This window comes from Salvia hispanica, chromosome 3 (assembly GCF_029641045.1).
Source record: "Salvia hispanica isolate PSC_SH4W2 chromosome 3, Shi_PSC_v1, whole genome shotgun sequence".
Lineage (NCBI taxonomy): Eukaryota > Viridiplantae > Streptophyta > Magnoliopsida > Lamiales > Lamiaceae > Salvia > Salvia hispanica.
In genome coordinates this window covers 39,448,861-39,466,814 of record NC_142694.1, presented here as the reverse complement: position 1 = coordinate 39,466,814, position 17,954 = coordinate 39,448,861, and the positions used below count along the sequence as shown (strand labels likewise).

At 39.2% G+C, this 17,954-nt stretch overlaps 5 protein-coding genes across 9 annotated transcripts; 1 reads left to right on the top strand and 4 right to left on the bottom strand.

Annotated features, from left to right (window-relative positions):
• Nucleotides 1-45: 45 nt before the first annotated feature.
• LOC125214983 (prohibitin-3, mitochondrial-like) lies at nucleotides 46-2,684 on the bottom strand. Its single transcript, XM_048116247.2, has 3 exons — nucleotides 2,326-2,684; nucleotides 760-1,350; nucleotides 46-269 (listed from the first exon to the last, which is right to left on the bottom strand). Exons 1-2 carry the CDS (start codon nucleotides 2,579-2,581, stop codon nucleotides 767-769), a joined length of 840 nt encoding a protein of 279 aa, XP_047972204.1. The 5' UTR covers nucleotides 2,582-2,684; the 3' UTR covers nucleotides 46-269; nucleotides 760-766.
• A 1,561-nt stretch (nucleotides 2,685-4,245) lies between these two features.
• On the top strand, nucleotides 4,246-6,530 carry LOC125214979 (lysine histidine transporter 1-like). 2 transcript variants are annotated; one of them, XM_048116245.2, is made up of 8 exons: nucleotides 4,246-4,440; nucleotides 4,665-4,822; nucleotides 4,897-5,280; nucleotides 5,354-5,747; nucleotides 5,844-5,923; nucleotides 6,043-6,134; nucleotides 6,214-6,282; nucleotides 6,352-6,530. In XM_048116245.2, exons 1-8 carry the CDS (start codon nucleotides 4,390-4,392, stop codon nucleotides 6,444-6,446), a joined length of 1,323 nt encoding a protein of 440 aa, XP_047972202.1. In that variant the 5' UTR covers nucleotides 4,246-4,389; the 3' UTR covers nucleotides 6,447-6,530. The 2 variants fall into 2 exon arrangements, with proteins under 2 accessions (XP_047972202.1, XP_047972201.1); XM_048116244.2 differs by having other exon boundaries at nucleotides 5,844-5,949.
• Nucleotides 6,531-6,561: 31 nt separating this feature from the next.
• On the bottom strand, nucleotides 6,562-8,189 carry LOC125214984 (large ribosomal subunit protein mL54-like). The gene is made up of 2 exons (XM_048116248.2): nucleotides 7,966-8,189; nucleotides 6,562-7,134 (listed from the first exon to the last, which is right to left on the bottom strand). The coding sequence occupies exon 2, from the start codon at nucleotides 7,116-7,118 to the stop codon at nucleotides 6,726-6,728; it is 393 nt and encodes a 130-aa protein (XP_047972205.1). The 5' UTR covers nucleotides 7,119-7,134; nucleotides 7,966-8,189; the 3' UTR covers nucleotides 6,562-6,725.
• Nucleotides 8,190-11,543: 3,354 nt separating this feature from the next.
• Nucleotides 11,544-13,773, bottom strand: LOC125215744 (lysine histidine transporter 1-like). Of its 2 annotated transcripts, none has more exons than XR_007175300.2 (8): nucleotides 13,607-13,773; nucleotides 13,226-13,383; nucleotides 12,726-13,109; nucleotides 12,270-12,663; nucleotides 12,079-12,184; nucleotides 11,905-11,996; nucleotides 11,768-11,852; nucleotides 11,544-11,690 (listed from the first exon to the last, which is right to left on the bottom strand). XR_007175300.2 is itself a non-coding variant. In XM_048117276.1 (8 exons), the coding sequence occupies exons 1-8, from the start codon at nucleotides 13,655-13,657 to the stop codon at nucleotides 11,592-11,594; spliced, it is 1,353 nt and encodes a 450-aa protein (XP_047973233.1). In that variant the 5' UTR covers nucleotides 13,658-13,773; the 3' UTR covers nucleotides 11,544-11,591. The 2 variants fall into 2 exon arrangements, 1 of the variants encoding a protein (XP_047973233.1); XM_048117276.1 differs by having other exon boundaries at nucleotides 11,768-11,836.
• A 1,029-nt stretch (nucleotides 13,774-14,802) lies between these two features.
• On the bottom strand, nucleotides 14,803-17,941 carry LOC125217079 (uncharacterized). Of its 3 annotated transcripts, none has more exons than XR_016137114.1 (2): nucleotides 15,255-17,941; nucleotides 14,803-14,982 (listed from the first exon to the last, which is right to left on the bottom strand). XR_016137114.1 is itself a non-coding variant. In XM_048118902.2 (2 exons), the coding sequence occupies exon 1, from the start codon at nucleotides 17,142-17,144 to the stop codon at nucleotides 16,233-16,235; it is 912 nt and encodes a 303-aa protein (XP_047974859.1). In that variant the 5' UTR covers nucleotides 17,145-17,940; the 3' UTR covers nucleotides 14,803-14,982; nucleotides 16,224-16,232. The 3 variants fall into 3 exon arrangements, 1 of the variants encoding a protein (XP_047974859.1); XR_016137115.1 differs by having other exon boundaries at nucleotides 15,282-17,941; XM_048118902.2 differs by having other exon boundaries at nucleotides 16,224-17,940.
• Nucleotides 17,942-17,954: the final 13 nt, after the last annotated feature.

The window sequence follows — 17,954 nt, the reverse complement described above, 5'->3', positions numbered from 1 at the left end:
ATTAAAGGGAAAGTAAGAATAGAAATCGATCCCAAAGCACGGAAAGAAGCAGAAACCACATCCATAGGCATAGCAAACAGAAGATAGGAATCGTAGTCAGTTAAGGATAGAGACAGAGGAAAGGGAGCATATGGTTCGAAATTATTATCGCTCATCTGTACCCGAAACATTCTTACAACTTGTCGCGGTTTTAGAAACTGCAAATTGAAAACTCAAACATCCATTGAAGAAACCAAAGAATGGAACTCAAGCCGACAATCTTCAACACTCTGCAACAAAGAGGAAATGGGAATGGTCAATCAGAAAAGACGTTATAGAAGGCCAGTGATGCATAATGAACAGCCAAGGCAAACAATATCTACATCTCAACGATAATGAGTTTCCACAGGAAGTGAAAGTTATGTGCATCTCTCGACAGTAATGAATTTCCACAGATACGGAAAGATATATGCACGTCTCAACACCCCAAGGATGATGAATACGCTGATACCATCACATATCTACCAAGAGTATCAAACACATTATAATCACACTATTATAGCAACCTAATAGAGCATGAGTCGAAACTTTAAGCATCAAATGATCATCTTTCTGAGGATATATGTTGACGACTCATCTAAGAACTTCCAATCATGGATCCTAAGAAGAAGAAGCCTATCAAGTTGCATTACGGACTCAATGCATACGGAAAAGGATCTGTTTCGGGCCTAGCATTTATACACTCACAGGCAAATCAATAAAACGAATAATGATTGCTACCTCATGACTAACGTGCAGGGTTAACTCCGAGAAGCATGTTGTTACTGCTAGGCAGATAAACCACATTCCCATTCCTGGCCATAGACGCTGCATTTTCCTTTGCTGCCTCAATCTTCCTCAGCTCGATCAAACCCATCCCTGCAGCTGCAGTTGCATCAGAAATCAGCTTAGCAGACTCACTTTCACCCTCAGCCCTTATGATAGCAGCCCTCCTCTCCTGCTCTGCCTTCATCACCACAAACTTAGACCTCTCCGCCTCTTGTTGGGCCACTTGCTTCTGCTCTACAGCCTTTGAGAATTCCGCACCATACGACAAGTGTGTGATGGCAACGTCATCCAAAACAATGTTGAAATCCTTGGCCCTTCTGATCAAACTCTCTCTCACGAGAGCAGACACATGAGGTCGTTCAGTGAGCAATTGATCAGCGTTGAATTGAGCAACCACAGCCTTCAGAACCTCATTACCAATAGATGGCAGGACTTTCTCGTCATACTCTAGCCCTAGGGTTTGGAAAATGTCGGAAAGACGATTCACCTCAGGGCGAGACAGCACACGCAGTGTCAGATTGACCATCTGCAAATCCTTTGTGCCTAATGTAAACGAGGAAATAATGTTTCAGCCAAATACATTCAATTACACAAGTCAAAATTCGATGAAATTACACAACAATCCAGGTAATAATACTTTGGTTTGGTTCTTCATAAAAGTGAATGAAATTCAATTGTGAGCCCTCATATTCACAGAGAAATATAATAACCATTGAAATATATAGAGATTAGAGATATTAAAATCTTCTTGGACAAGGTAAGCTCTGTTAGCTGAAAGATGAAATCGTATTACATTAATTGAAAATCATAATCTCCATCAACTAGAAGTGGACAAGTGGTACCATTATATTAACTAGTGTTATAGGATCTGAAAAGAACAAGCTAAGAAAAAAGTTAACACACATTAAAAATAATCATTAATTACCAACCAGAATTCAATATAAAGTTAATACAATAAAACAGGAAATAATACTTTCTTCCTCCACAAAAGTTAATGGAATCCAATTGCGAGCCTTCATATTCACATAAAACTCTAATAACCGTCGAAATACATAGTGATATTAAAACCTTCTAGGACCAATGTATAATCTCTTAGCTGCTAAATGAAATCCTATTAATAGACAAACTTATGATCTCCATTAACTAGAAGTGCTCACATTATATCAACTAGTGTTATATAGGATCTACACAGAACTAGCTGACAGAAATGAAAAATAAATCAAGAATTCTTACGAGTCAGAATTCAACGAAATTATACAATAAAACAGGTAATAATACTTTCTTCGTACCTAAAAGTGATTGTAATCAAATTGTGAGCCTTCACATTCACATAGAACTCTAGCAACTATCAAAATATATAGAGATATAAATACATTCTAATTCAATCTAAAACTATCTTAGCTAAATGAAATCCTATTATGAATAACAATTAGTAAAAAAATGTCATTGATTCAGAGGATCAGCAAAGAACGAGCTAAGAAACAAGCTAGCAGAAATGAAAAATAAATAATCAATTACCAGAAATTGAGGAGAATGTGTGGGGGCGAGTGCGGATGTCGAAGATGAACGGCTTCTGAAGCCACGGGACCAGAAAGTGAGTTCCTTCGCCGACGGTATCCGGCTTGACTCCTTGGAAACGATCGAATATCACGGCGCGCTGGCCACCGTCGACGGTGTAGAGACAGGAATTGGCAGCAGCGCCGCCGATTCCGACGGCGAATGCGGCGCGCGCTATGTTATTCAGCGCATTCGCAGCTCTTTGCGCGTTTGCCATATCGAGATTTGCAGAGGTGATTGAGAAATGGAAATGGAATGATTCAGAGAGAAAGGGTTTTGAGAAGAGAGAGAGGGTTTATACAGAGATAGATTTTTCCCCAAGAAATGATTCGTAAACCCTAAGCTTTTCTATGAGATTTAAGGGTTATGGGCCGGGTTTTAATTCGGCCCAGCCCAATCCATTCAAATTTTATACTTTTAATTTTAATTCAAATATATGTTAAACTAATTATATTTCTTATACTAAGAAATTTAGGGGTGCGTTAGGCTCCTTTGCACCCTAAGTGTCCTATTTCCTTTTTAATCTCAGCTCTTGGATCCTTGAATTGGATGGTTGTGATCAATGCATTATTAGTCTATAATGTTGCATTATTAGTCGTTGTGCATTATTAGAATGAAAATGTGAATTATTAGTCTATAATGTTGCATTATTAGCCGCTGTGCATTATTAGAATGAAAATGTGCATTATTAAATGACACGTGGCATTAATCTAACCGTCAGATGACAAAATCGTGGGGCTAGGATTAAGAAGGAAAAAAAGACAAAAGATAGAAAAAGGATTTGAATACATATGCGTCTTAAAGTACCATGAAATTATATATGTAAGTAGAAGTGATAAAGTATTTAGCAAAAATCAGACTATGAGAGTATTCTTTCTGCAATTTCCGGTCGATTCCATAACTTATAAAGTAATTAATTAAATCATAATTTTTGTCTATTTCTCAATTGTCTCGTGTATTTAAAATTCTGATTAAATATGTCATTTAAGTCATAATTTTTGTTATGAGATTTAGCATTGTTCTATATTGGTCGATTTTAGATGTTTATTATGTAACTGGTAAATGCATAATAATGAAAAGTACAAAAGTCACAACAAATTTCATCAAAATTTTAATTGCATAGGAAAATTGAAAAATGTACTGTGATCTATTACCTCCGTCCCTAAAAGTTTGACACACTTTATCATTTCGGGTCGGTCCTAAAAGTTTGACACACTTAACTTTTTACCATTTTTGGTAGTGGACTTCATATTCCACTAACTTATTTCTACTCAAATTTTATTATAAAACTAATACTTTAAAAGTAGAACTCATATCCCACCAACTTTTTCAACTCACTTTTCATTACATTTCTTAAAACTCGTGTCAGGTCAAAGTGTGTCAATATTTGGGGAACGGAGAAAGTAACTAGCTATTTTTATAAATTATGAGATTGACCAGAAATCAACCAAAAGTTATGATTTAAATAACAATTTTCTCATAATATAATTATTAATATATAATCACCAACCTATGTGTTTCATAAGTCAAAATGTCAAAACACACAAAAATATGAAGCGATTATTATCTCCATTCCTAAATGCCTACTCAAAATCTATTCAGTCGTAATCAGGGAAATTTCATGGATGTTTTCAGTTTTTACAAAAACCCTTTGTTATGATTATGATGTATGTGTGTGACAAATGGTTAGGTAAAGTGTAGCTCTCTGATGCAATACTTGCAAGTTTAATAAATCAGTCAAAGACTAAGATACATCACTGTTATTAGTATAAACTGTTTAGACTATTTAATATGAATTTCCGTAACCAACCCACATGAGTAAAATATAGGGGGGGGGGGGGGGGGGGGGATTTAAAAACTTACTTTGATAAATGTATGTACAGAATCACATTTAAACTAAACTGTGGGTAGTGAATTTTGTCATATTAAGCTCATTTTGATCCATGTTTTGAATATCATATGTTGTTTAAGTAGATTCTTGAATTTTTCTTTCACTCGTAGTATTAAGAAATTGAAGAATTAGAAATGGAAATTGAATTTCCAGGTTATGACTGGAAAAAGTACAATAATGATAATGTAAGTTACTTCTCTGTGTTTATCTCAGAAAAAAGTCTCCTCCTTTGTGTGTATGTGTGTTGTTTTGCCATTTAAATGACAAATTTGATCCCTACACAAAACATGAGTCTTTGTGTTTCAAGATTTTTTTTCATGGTGTCAATGCTCTTTGTCAAATTTGAACAGCCTCATGGTTAATAGTTGCATTTCGGATTCTTGAACACTCGTTGGTTGATATGACATAGGTGGACGAGCGATCTGCAGAGGAGAGAGCCATCGATGACTGGCTTCCCATCACTGCTTCAAGAAAAGCAAGATGGTGGTTCTCAACTCTTCACATTATCACTGCTGTAGTTGGAGCCGGAGTCCTCAGCCTCCCCTATGCCATGTCCGAACTCGGATGGTAAACTTTCAACTATCTTGTTAGAGGAAAAGGTGCAGTGAGTGAGTGCTTTGATATTTGTGTTGGATTTACAGGGGAGCTGGAGCTGCAGCCTTGGTGATATCTTGGATGATCACTCTCTACACCTTGCTGATAATGGTACACATGCACGAGATGGTTCCCGGGGAACGCTTTGACAGGTACCACGAGCTAGGCCAGCGTGCCTTTGGCGACAAGCTTGGCCTGTGGATCGTCTTGCCTCAGCAGCTCGTGTGCCTGGTCGGGGTCAACATAGTTTACATGATCACGGGAGGCCAGTCGCTGAAGAAATTCCATGACTTGGTCTGCAAAGATTGCAAGCATATCAAACTCACTTATTTCATCATGATCGTCTCATCTGCTCACTTCGTCCTCTCCCAGCTCTCGAGCTTCAACTCAATCTCCGGTGTGTCTCTGGCAGCAGCGGTTATGTCTATAAGGTGTGTCGGTTTCTTGGTTTTCGTTTATTATTGACTCTTTGAGAAGAGACCTTAACAGATTCGAGCTCTGCAGTTACTCCACAGTCGCTTGGGGAGCTTCTCTAGGCAAAGGCGTGCAGCCAAACGTGCACTATGGCCTTAGATCGAAGACAACGGCTGGTGCTGTGTTCGACTTCTTCAGTGCGTTGGGGACGGTTGCTTTCGCCAACAGTTGCCACAACGTCGTGATGGAGATCCAAGCTTCTCTGCCATCAACACCAGATAGGCCGTCAGAGAAACCTATGTGGAAGGGAGCCATTGTAGCGTATGTGATCGTGGCCTTGTGCTACTTCCCCGTTGCTCTCATCGGGTACTGGACTTACGGGGTTACAGTGGACGAAAACATCTTGATCACACTGCAAAGGCCTAAATGGTTAGTTGCAATGGCTAACATGTTTGTCGCAGTACACCTCATTGGAGGCTATCAGGTGCGCACACGCTCTCCAAGACTCGTTCCTGAACATTCGAGAAGTTGAGGAAGCAAGAAGCCTCTCATTTCTTCTGTCTGGTTTTGCTTTGTGCAGTTATATGCCATGCCCATTTATGACATGACTGAAATTGTGCTTGTAAAGAAGCTCAAGTTCAAGCAAACTTGGTATCTGAGGTTTGTTACTAGGAATACTTATGTTGGTAAGAAAACTAAGGCATTCCCTTTTTTGTAGAAATGTATTGCAGGTCTTAATACATACTATGTGACATTGTTGTTGTCTTGTTGATTTTCAGCTTTAACGATGTTTATTGCCATTACATTCCCGTTCTTTGGCTCGCTTGTCGGGTTCTTTGGAGGCTTTGCATACGCGCCAAACTCGTTCATCGTAAGCAATATGATCGTATATATGGTTGAGTATTAGATAGGAGGAGAAGAATGCTTATGCAAGTACTGATTTTGTGCAGCTTCCCTGCATCATGTGGCTTGCCATCTACCAACCAAGGAGATTCAGCTTATCTTGGTTGGTGAATTGGGTAAGTGTATCTAAATTGAAGAATCTTGGTTGAGAGAGATGATTTTGAATTTTGAAATTTGAATTTCAGGTGTGCATATTGGTGGGGGTTCTTTTGATGGTTGTTGCACCCATTGGAGGGCTAAGGCAGATTATTTTCCAAGCCAGAACATATCAATTCTATAATTAGAACATCTGTTTTTTCTACACAATAGTTGTAATAACAGAAATTGGTTGCAATTTTCTCATATGTAAGTTGATCTTCAAGTATATTAGAGCTACTTAACTAACAAACAAACCATCATTTGAAAGCATCATCAACCATTTCTAGAAGTGTTATTTGATCATCATCAACCACATAATTTCTTGTGGAGGAAAGTAGAGCTAATCTACCTGTAAACAGAACTTGATAAACTCATCCACAGATGTCAAAAAAACCCATGTCCAAAACAAACTAGGTGTGTCCTAATTTTTGGCCTTCAACATGTTATTCTCCTTGATTCTGGCTCGGTTATCCAGCTTGACAAAACGCTTCAGATCATCGAATGGAAGAGTTTCTGTGTCCTTCCTCCTTAGCTCGCTAAGGGCAGGGCGTTTGTCCAGCAGGTGCCACAACCAATCCGGGTATTCAGAATCAGGCAAGATTTTAGGGTCTTGCCCGTCTTTTAGTACATTCGCACCATAAACAGTAGTTGATTTCACTTCTTTGCTTATCAATGATGCTTTGGGAGCATCTCCAGCAGCACCACCCTTCCCTTTCTTCGCTTTAGCACCTCCAGCAGCAAATGTTCTGCAGCCCACCACTTTCAGTAGCTCATTCGAGACAGTGATGCTTTTCAATGACCTCATTAGTGCCATTGCCGTATCTATATGGCTGCAGTACCAACAAATTACGATAAGGATCAACAACATTCAATACAAGATTTTATATAAACAGAAGCTGTGATTGGAAAAGAGTTTTCTCATCCAAGTATATCATTAGAATGTTTGAAATTTATAACTATGCTGATTTGTATTCTTTCAGAATCACAAACTGGCAAACTGTAGAATGGCAGAGGTAAATAACTAGCGCTTCTACATCTTACAGTAATTAGTCTAACAAAAATGGTCAAATAGCTCACAAATTACTCTACAAAAAATACAGCAATTTGAACTCAAAGAGTATTGATGATTGATAGGTGACTCTTGCTCATCATGCCACAAGTCACAAGCAAAATAACAAGGTAGAAAAGATTTTACAAAGTAATTAGTTAAAATCATGATTAGCTCAATGCAAGGGAGGTTAGCGGTGTGTATGTATTAGGAGATGGATTAGAGTTTGGCGTAGGTGATCCTCTCCGGAAGGCTAGTATGAGAGAGGGAATGTTAGTACTTCTTCTAATAAAAATGAATAAGTAATGCTTGGCATTTTCAGCTCATCACTTTATTTCTTCCATAAACAAGTAGTAATTCCCAGTAAAATTCATTGCACTCACAATACTTTCACCAAAATACAAACATCCACTAGGCAATTGAAATAATCAAACATTTTGACATCAAATTTCAATATCTCACAAATTATATTATTCCAGTATTTAGATCGATAAATTCCGATTCAGGAAAAATGAGAAAGCTTGCATATCTCATTACAGAATCCAACAAATAGTTGACTGAGATGGAAAAACTAAGAAGAAGAAGCAACGTCGGCGGTGAAGTAGAATCTGACCTGATGAACAAATAGAGTTAGGGCTTTAGATGTTGTTGAGCTGAGAGTGAGGAGAGGACGGCCAGCACAAGTCCACAGCGGAAATGATGAGGAGTTGCCGGTGGTCGGTCGAGAACAGGGAAGAAAAGGGGCTGCGGCGGCGGTGGATTAGTGAGTTTCGCCGGAAATTTTGAGATTAAGGAGTGGCCATTTTGGGCTTTTGAAGATGTGATGAACAAATGGGCTGGGCCAGTTATAGACTAATTATTGTGTACTTATATTGAGTGAGAAGCAATAACATTTGCAATTTTTTTGATAACTTACTAATTTCTACTTATATGGGTGAAATGCATATAAAATAGAGTAGTATATAAATATATAGTGTTCGGTTGCTATGACTAATTATCATTAGACTATCCATTTAAGATTAAGTTGTAGGATTATTTTAGTTGGAGGGGGAGGCTATGACTAATTATCATGAGACTATCCATCTAGGATTAAGTTGAGGGGGTCAATCATATAAACCAAACATGATACATATTTAATCATGAGATTTAGTCTTGCCAACCGAACACCCCCATACTGCATTGTGATTGATAAGTCGTATTCTAGGCTTTGGTTACTGGTTAGTATATCATGATTTACGTGTATTATCCACAAAGAAGTTGTTTAAGTTTGCAGGAAAAGGATCCAAGTCAGTAGGATAAGGTTCGGACAACTCAGGTGAAAAGAGCGTTAGAAGGGTGCAATACTGACCAGAATGCATGCCAGAAAGAAGGCTCGAGATGGAGAAGAAGGATTGCTTGGATGATCAACCACAAACAAGGGCAAAGGAGTCATTTCGCGAAGGAAGTCTATCCTAAATTAAGGGCAAGCCTCACTATAAAAGGAGCCACTTGGAGAGAGAGAAGGAGTTCGGTCACTACACTTAGTTAGAATTCTCTCTCGGAAAAGATCAGTTCCTCCAGTATTGTCCAAGTCTTCTCATTCCTCACCACAGCCATGGTCACCTGAAGTTCCAAACGTCCACCATAGAATCACCATCCATCGTTCCAGCCAGTTTATCTCGTAGTAGTAGCAGTTTCATTGTCCGGAGTCGCAAAACAATCTTTAATCGCTTTCTTAGTTTAAATCTTTACTTGTTTTCATTCGTTGGATCTGTTGCATAACTTAGCTCTCTTTTACCTTTTGAAGTATTTTGTTGAGATTCAAACGCTTTTGGTAATGAAGTTTATTTTATGCATCTCTTTTGGTTTGAATCTGTTTCATTCCACCTAGGTAGCTTAGATCTGGTTATTGCGATAATTTCTGAGTGTCGAAGCATGGTTTCATTCTGTTTTGCTTGATCTGAGTTGTAGTTAAGTTTTGTTTGTTCCGACTTGGTTTTTCGAAGTGATTAAGTGTGAAATCTGTGTTTACGTAGATTCTGTCACCTTGCATGTAGTCCAGTATGCGTAATTTTTAATTTCGTTTGTTGATCTTCGAGTTTTAAGTGTTTTAATCGGTAGATTTGGTTTGTAAAGTTGTTAATCTGAAATGTTATCCATGGAATATGAGTTTATTTCATTTTGGTGTATGCTTGATGGAAAAGACAACATCCACGTCCAAGTTTGGGATCACTTTTACTTTTTAGTTACTTTTTGCTTTTGTCATTTGCTTTTGAGTTAGTACCCTACAGACTTGTAGAATAGCCACCCAACCACCACATATTCTCTGTTATTCCATATTGACTTTTATAGTAACCGTTTTACTTTCCACATGTCTCCAAATCACCTTGTCCCTCATTCTCACGTACATAGCCAAATGTCGATCAGTTTCACACCCAACAGTTAGTAGAGTACCACATTTAATTTATGTCTAGGTAGAGTCTTAATCCAAAGCGTGGTAGCTAACCAAAACCGTCCAGATTATCACCACGATTATCATAACGTGTCCATCTCTGTGGAATTCGACCCTTACCTCCACTATACTAGCCAGTAGAAGTGGGTTGATGAATTTTATTGATACCAAGTTTAAGTTGCCATGCCAACGACTCAGCTAGATTGAGATTTTCATCCTGATCAATTGGATACACCCTTGACAACGCCGAAAAATTGCTCTTTCAGTGATCAATATTAAACTACATTTTATTCCATAGCCAAAGTAAATATCAATCTTAGAAATGCAAACTTCAAGGATTGGAATCACGTGACAACCAAATTTAATTAATTAACTAATAAATCTTGAAATTCGATTAAGTCAGAATTTGATTAATTACACAAGTTTTTACTAATATTTCGATTGATTGATTAACAAATCGATGTATATTTAACTAATTAACCTTTAATCATTTAATTAAAATTTTACTACTCTAATCCCCTGTAAATTTATCTATGTCATAACCTAACCAACCAAAAATACCAAAACATCCAATACTAATTTATCTATGTCATATTCTAACCAACCAAAAATACCAAAACATCCAATACTATTTTAATATACTAAGCTCACCTTGTCTTATCCCAAGAATATATCTCAATATTATCTTGTCCATCGCTCGGTGAACTTTGCCAAGTGCCACGCATATATATTATTGTAAAAACATGTCAAACATAATTATAGTTATGATGTGATGCCTTTTATAACCCAATATCTAGATTGATTTGTTGGACAGGATGAGCAGCAACATCATAAAATCATCAACAAAATATGATGTAATTGTACTATACAGGCACAAAATGTAACAGAGCTTCTCTCAATCTATACATTACATGAAATTGGGTCCTCCAACAGAATCTCTCAGAAATTCACCAATCTGTTTCATGGCCTAACCTGCATTATTCATCACAACAATATTTCAACACCAAATTCTTAAATTATAAACACAATTCACCATAAGCAGCCTATACAAGGAAACAAAAGAGGCAAGAGTCATGTTTGAGTTTGTTTGTTCCCAGATGATACCGATAGAGGCGTATACAGCATTGAAAACCAATAGCCATGGTGTCAAATAAATCATTTTCAACCGCATCGAATATAACTTCAAACATGAAATGAACCAACAAGGGCAGCTTTCAATGCTTTACCAACTTCACTCTAACTCATGTAGAGAACTGACAACAAAAAGCAGTTACCCACTACATAATCACACTCTGAATTCCAATGAAATAACTCTGTCCCTGTGACTAGTGACTAAACAGGCTTTACAAAACCAGACTAATCTTGTTGTTCTTCATATAAAAGAATTAGGAAGGATTATGTGTCCGAAAATCACTTAGTCTTGCACCACTTCTGTATTTCTTCACTCGAGCCCTTCCCTCACTCCCAACAAAACAAGAAACAAACATAAGTGCTCCACATATAGGACCCAAAGTGCTCCTACAATCTTTCATTAAGAGGCCTATGCAATGCTTCGTCTTGATTAAACAAGGAGCTAAATGCGCTACACGTAGCATTCTCTCTCAGTTAGGACTTCAAGGCTAACTTTGTCATAACGCAAAGCAAAACAAGTAATCCAAGTAACTAATCAACATAAACAAATACAAATGACAAGATTGACTTATAATTATGTCAATCTAATCAACAATCAAAGTGACAAGACAAAATGAGGCCCATTACACTTGAATCTCAACTTGCTTTATTACAACTATAGTAAATAAACAAATGTTCTAATTATAGAATTCGTATGTTTTGGCTTGGAGAATGATCTGTCTTAGCCCTCCAATGGGTGCCACAGCCATCAAAAGAACCCCCAATAATATGCACACCTGAATATCAAATTTCAAAATCAACTCTCTCTCTCTCAAAAGTCAAAACCAACATTCCTCAAGTTGGATAAACTTACCCAATTCACCAACCAAGATAAGCTGAACCTCTTTGGTTTGTAGATGGCAAGCCAAATGATGCAGGGAAGCTGCACAAAATCAACACTATTACATAAAAATATAACACTCAAATCATATATTCAATCATATTGCTTACAAAGTACGTGTTTGGCGCGAACGTAAAGCCTCCAAAGAACCCGACAAGCGCGCCAAAGAACGGGAACGTGATGGCAATAAACATCGTAAGAGCTGAACATCAACAAGACAACAACAATGTGACATAAGTATTAATTAGGACATAAGTATTTTAACATAATCACAGTTTGCTTACCAACATAAGTATTCCTAGTAATAAACCTCAGATACCAAGTTGGCTTGAACTTGAGCTTCTTCACAAGCACAGTCTCAGTCATGTCATAAACTGGTATGGCATATAACTGCACAAACCAAAGCCAGGCACAAGAAATGAGAGGTTTCTTGCTAGAATGTTCGCGAACGAAGCCTTTGAGAGCGAGCACGCACCTGATAGCCTCCAATGAGGTGAACCGCGACAAACATGTTAGCCGTTGCAACTAGCCACTCGGGTCTCTGCAGGGTGATCAAGACGTTGTCCTCTACTGTAGTCCCGAAAGTCCAGTACCCGACGAGGGCAACGGGGAAGTAGCACAAGGCCACGATTACATAAGCAACAATGGCTCCCTTCCACATAGCTTTCTTAGACGGCCTCTGTGGTGTTGAAGGGAGAGACGCTTGGATCTCCATCACGAAGTTGTGGCCGCTGTACGCGAAAGCCACAGTCCCCAACGCACTGAAGAAGTCGAACACACCACCAGCCGTTGTCTTTGATCTACGCCCATAGTGCGCGTTAGGCTGCACGCCTTTTCCTACAGAAGCACCCCACGCGATTGTGGAGTAACTGCAGAGATCAAACATGTGAACGCGTAGTTTGGTAACCAACAAAACTAAAAACAGACAGACCTTATAGACATAACGGCTGCGGCCAGAGACACGCCCGAGATGGAGTTGAAGCTCGGGAGCTGGGACAGGACGAAGTGGGCAGACGAGATGATCATGATGAAGTAAGTGAGTTTGATGTTTCTGCAGTCTCTGCAGACCAAGTCGTGGAATTTCTTGAGGGAATGGCCTCCCGTGATCATGTAAACTATGTCGACAGCAACCAGGCACGCGAGCTGCTGAGGCAAGACGATCCACAGCCCAAGCCTGTCGCCAAAGGCGTGCTGGCCTAGCTCGTGGTACCTGTCGAAGCGCCTCCCCGGGACCATCTCATGCATGTGTGCCATTTGCAACAAGGTGTAGAGAGTGATCATCCAAGATATCACCAAAGCTGCCACTCCAGCTCCCCTATTCATTCAACACAAATATCACAACATTCACTCACTCCCTTTTTTCAAACAAGATATCTCACTCCCTCTTTTGCTCTATTAGTTTTGGCTCAAACAAGATAGTTGAGAGTTTACCATCCGAGTTCGGACATGGCATAAGGGAGGCTGAGGACTCCGGCTCCGACAATAGCAGTGATATTGTGAAGAGTTGAGAACCACCATCTTGCTTTTCTTGAAGCAGTGATGGGAAGCCAATCATCTATGGCTCTCTCCTCTGCTGACCGCTCGTCAACCTGTGTTATAAACAACAATCAAGGCCTCCGAAACAACCAACGAGAGTTCAAAAATCCGAAATGCAGCTAGCAACTACATTCTTTACAAGGCCAAAAAAGTTAACAGAGAGCATAGGAACCATGAAATGTTCTTGAAATATAAAGACTCATGTTTTTTGTATAGTGACCAAATGTGTCATTTTATTGCAAAAACACAACACACATTCACATAGAAGGAACTTACATTAGAATTATTGTAGTTTTTCCTGTCATAACTTGAGATTTCTGTAGCCATATCTAACTAGTAGAGCTTATCTTAAATTTCCAAGTAATATGAGAGAATGAAGATTGAAGAGATGGAAGTGAAGGAAAATAATCAAGAGTCTAGTTCAAGCACATGTGATATTTAAAACATGGCATTATAGGATGAGAATGTGACAAAATTCACTATCACAATTCTATATATATTTATCAAGATGGCATTCTGAATTTCCTTCCTATTTCCTCCCTATTTTTTACTCGTGAAATCGCAAATCTTAAAAGCTCCAATTTGAATAAATAGTAGATTTGAATTATCTAGTACTATAATATACCGTGGAGTCGTTCGATTGTCATGTTTACTTGTGATTAAAGGTTTTGTCTAATCTTATATCTTATTCGGTTGTCTTTCTTTCTTAAGTTTGTCTCGTGACAATGTACTTGGTCTGTCTCCATAATGCTAGGTCTAAATTGTATCTCATGATAAATTATTTCATGTTTGTCATGTCACTGTGACTAATTTAATTTTAGAAAAACTATGTTATGATTAGTATCTTGTATTGTATGTTATTATTATCTTTATCTAATAAACAGCTACTATATTTTATTTAAAATTGCATATATTGAGAAAGCGTGCGGCGTGCCTTTTGAAATTGAGATATAAGTGACGCCTATAAATTTGACTAGGTGTTAATTTAAGCGAAATTTCTTGAATTTTTAGGAAACCAGTATACGAATTAAATTAAAAATGAATTTGTTCAAGTGAATTGAACGACTGCAGTCTCAATTCACTGAATTAACTGACTACTCTACATAATTTTATAGTTCTCCAACGTCGATGTGAGATGCAACTTATAAAAACCACATTGGATTGTTATACCACAATAATAATACTAATATTTCATGAGCCCATCCTTTTCTTTCAAAATTTTATTAATATGAGTCATCATTTTTTAATTTTCAAATATGTCACCATGTAACAAAGTTACATAGTCAAACCCATTGAGTAAAGAATGAGTCTTTTTGTCCCACAAAAGGATTATGGAATTCTTTATCTTTTCAATTTATAAATAGTTTGATTGTTTATTTAAAATTGATTTAGTGTGATACATGGTCACTGATGAAGATAGTCTTTAAAATGTACATTTACTCAAAATCTATACTAATTTGTTGGATAGAGAATGAACAGAAACATCATAAATCATCAACTAAAATATGATGTAAACTGTAACTATACATGCACAAAATGTATTGGGTAGGGGTGTAACAGAGCTTCTCTCAATCATACATTACATGAAATTGGGTCCCCTCCAAAAGCATCTCTCAGAAATGCACCAAATCTGTTTCATGGCCTAGCCTGACCTGCATTATTCATCACAACAATATTTCAACACCAAATTCTTAAATTACAAACACAATTCACCACGGCGTCCATTACAAGAAATAACAGAGGCAAAGAGTCGTGTTTCAGTTTGTTGGTTCCCAGACAGTAACAAGACATGAGTTGTAATCCCGAACTAACATGTAGCAGACAGATGATAACGATAGAGGTCGTATACAGCATTGCAAACCAATAGCCATGTATATCATTTTTACCACGTCTAATATAATTGCAAACATGAAATGAAACGAACCAACAAGAGTAGCTTTCCATGCTTTACCACGTTCACTCTAACTCATGACTGCCCTCAATAGAGAACTGACAACGAAAAGCAGTTTCCCCCCGACATAATCACACTCGGAATTCCAATGAAACAACTTCGTCCCTATGACTAAAGAGGCTTTATAACCAGACTATTCTGGTTGTTTCCCGGTATCACTGGCCATCTTCCCAGTCTGCCTTTCTTCACAAACGACACCTTAAAAAACTGGCCATCTTGCAAGAATATGGTTAATTTTTCATATAACCATCCAGGTTGATAAGAATTAGGAAGGATTATGCATCCAAAGCAAAAGAAGGGATTTTCCGGGCATTACAAAAACAATCACTTAATCTAGCACCACTTCTGTATTTCTTCACCAGAGTCCTTCCCTCGCTCCCCACAAAACAAAGAACAAACATAAGTGATCCCCATAAAACCCCGTAGGACCCAAAGCTCGACAAAGTGCTCCTAACAATCTTTCACTAAGAGGTTCCCTCCGAGAGACCTATGCATTGCTTTGTCTTGGTTAAATAAGGAGCTAAATGCACTAAACGCAGCGTTCATTTAATGCATACTATGTAGTTATATACAATAGAACGACCCATCCTCCTTTCATGATATGTCACTCTCTGTTAGGACTTCAAGGCTAAGTCAGTAATGAGGTAAAGCAATGAGGTTATCAGAGACCAAACAAGAACAAGTAATCCAAGTAACTAATCAACATAGATACAAATCTTCAAGCATACGATGTCCCACAACCACACAATACATCATCATTGAGTAAATTAGAAGCAACCAGAAAGCATTTAGCAGACATCAAATGTAGGCCCTAACACTTATGCCCAAACAAAAATCAGGATAATCATATCTTCACACCACAGAACAAGCTCAAATTTCCCCTCTACAATCCATAGTAATCGTGAAATTAGGGGAAACAATAAGAAGAGAGAGAATTGGTACCTAAATTGACTACGCCTGAGTGCCGGCCATGGATTTCAATTGGATGTGATTCGCATCCAGTGAAGTATTCGGCAACGCTTCATACGATCCGAATCTGGTACGGACGCCGAGCGTCTTCGCAACAACAGTGTACACCGCAAGGAAGATAACAAGCACGAGCACGACGTGAAGCACAAAAACTAGGTCGAGAATCGCGGCGGCTCTCATCTTCGAGTCATCCAATTCGCACTTGGTCGATCCCTCGACGCCGCTCACCACATCCAGCAGCTTGTGGCAGCCCTCGGGGATGAACGCGTCGACGTAGAGCGACAGCCCGGTCTGCAGCGCCCACAGCCCCTGCAGGCAGAAGGAGGCGCCGAGGGCGGCGTCGGCGATGAAGAGCTTCGGGTGGCAGGCGAGGGCGAGGCACAAAGCGGAGGCGAGCGCGGCGACGGCGGCGGCGGTGGAGTCGCATTTCGCCTGGAGATCGGAGGTCTGCGCGGCGGCGGAGGAGGAGAGGAGGGAGAATTGGAGGAGGAAGAGCGCGGCGGCGGCGGCGAAGAAGAGATCGGGAGGGAGGGGGAGGAGGTCGGGGAGGAGGAGCGCGAGGGCGAGGAGGAGGAAAGCGAAGAGGAGGAGGGCGGAGTGGAGGGAGGTGAAGAGGTGGACGGCGGTGCGGCCTTTGACGAGGGGATCGGCGTCGGAGGAGGCGAGGAGGTGGTGGACGATTGCGATTAGGAGGCAGAGGATGGCGAGGTGGAGCTGGAGGTGGCGCCAGCGGTGGTGATTGGCCAATGCGGCGGGGAAGGGGAGGGGGTGGTAGGGTTTGGCGGCGTAATCGGCGGGGAATTTGAGGTGGTTTCGGGTGGCGGAGATGAGGTGGTAGAGGCCCTGCGCTAGCAGCGCGGTGGAGGAGAAGATCTGGTAGATTAGGGCTGTCATTTTGTACACCCTAAGGGAATTGGGTGGAGGTGATCAAGCTAATTGATCGGAAACAATGGCGGATTTGGTCATCAACTAGTGGAATCGGCGTCACTGTGATTTTGGGGAGAATTAATTTACGTGTTAAAAAGTTAAAACCCTCTTTCAAATTAATGATTTATTTTATGATTTAATAAATTTTAAATTCAATAAACTAGTTTAATAGGAGTACTTTAAATCCAAAAATCCAAATTAAATTCATATATTGATAAAAAAAAATGTGAAAACAATCTGAAAAAATGTTACTCCATTATTCTTCTCTCACTGGTATTATAAATTGTAGCTCAAAAATGAGGACACAAGGTTGACCTAATCGCAAACTATTTCATGTGCACTAGCGTAATTTATTGATTATAGGTACACAAGTATTTAAATAATAAAAATTGTTAATTGAGTGGTTTGGGGTGGGTGATTTGAAAGTTAGGAGAATCATTTTGAGAGGCTACAATCTGAGCCTAAAATGAAAATGTTGGCAGCATGAAGAAAGTAAGGCGGAGTAGCGATGTATGAAGCTTCACGTCCAGTCGCGTCCTCTACCGTTGCCGCCTCCTCCCCTTTAGTTATAACATGGAGATGAGTAGGAATGTAGGATGATAGATGCTTGTGTAACAACATTACTAGACCCACTCCAAAATAGGGAACCAGCTTGGCTCCCCTCACAAGACGTGGCCTTACGAGTTTTGCGGGAAAACCACAATCTTTCTTCACATTAATCTACTCTTTGTTTGATTTGTCAATATGTTTACATCATATTTCAAACTTAACTCTCAT

Bases quoted from the DNA above. Each gene is read 5' to 3' on its own strand.
- LOC125214983 (XM_048116247.2), bottom strand. From the start codon at position 2,581: ATGGCAAACGCGCAAAGAGCTGCGAATGCGCTGAATAACATAGCGCGC. The intron at 1,351-2,325 runs GTAATTGATTAT...CGTTTACATTAG, and splicing joins CACATTCTCCTCAATTTCTG to GCACAAAGGATTTGCAGATG.
- LOC125214979 (XM_048116244.2), top strand. From the start codon at position 4,390: ATGGAAATTGAATTTCCAGGTTATGACTGGAAAAAGTACAATAATGAT. The intron at 5,748-5,843 runs GTGCGCACACGC...TGCTTTGTGCAG, and splicing joins ACCTCATTGGAGGCTATCAG to TTATATGCCATGCCCATTTA. The intron at 6,135-6,213 runs GTAAGCAATATG...GATTTTGTGCAG, and splicing joins ACGCGCCAAACTCGTTCATC to CTTCCCTGCATCATGTGGCT.
- LOC125214984 (XM_048116248.2), bottom strand. From the start codon at position 7,118: ATGGCACTAATGAGGTCATTGAAAAGCATCACTGTCTCGAATGAGCTA.
- LOC125215744 (XM_048117276.1), bottom strand. From the start codon at position 13,657: ATGGCTACAGAAATCTCAAGTTATGACAGGAAAAACTACAATAATTCT. The intron at 13,384-13,606 runs GTAAGTTCCTTC...TTTATAACACAG, and splicing joins AAAACTACAATAATTCTAAT to GTTGACGAGCGGTCAGCAGA. The intron at 11,837-11,904 runs GTAAGCAATATG...GATTTTGTGCAG, and splicing joins TCGCGCCAAACACGTACTTT to CTTCCCTGCATCATTTGGCT.
- LOC125217079 (XM_048118902.2), bottom strand. From the start codon at position 17,144: ATGACAGCCCTAATCTACCAGATCTTCTCCTCCACCGCGCTGCTAGCG.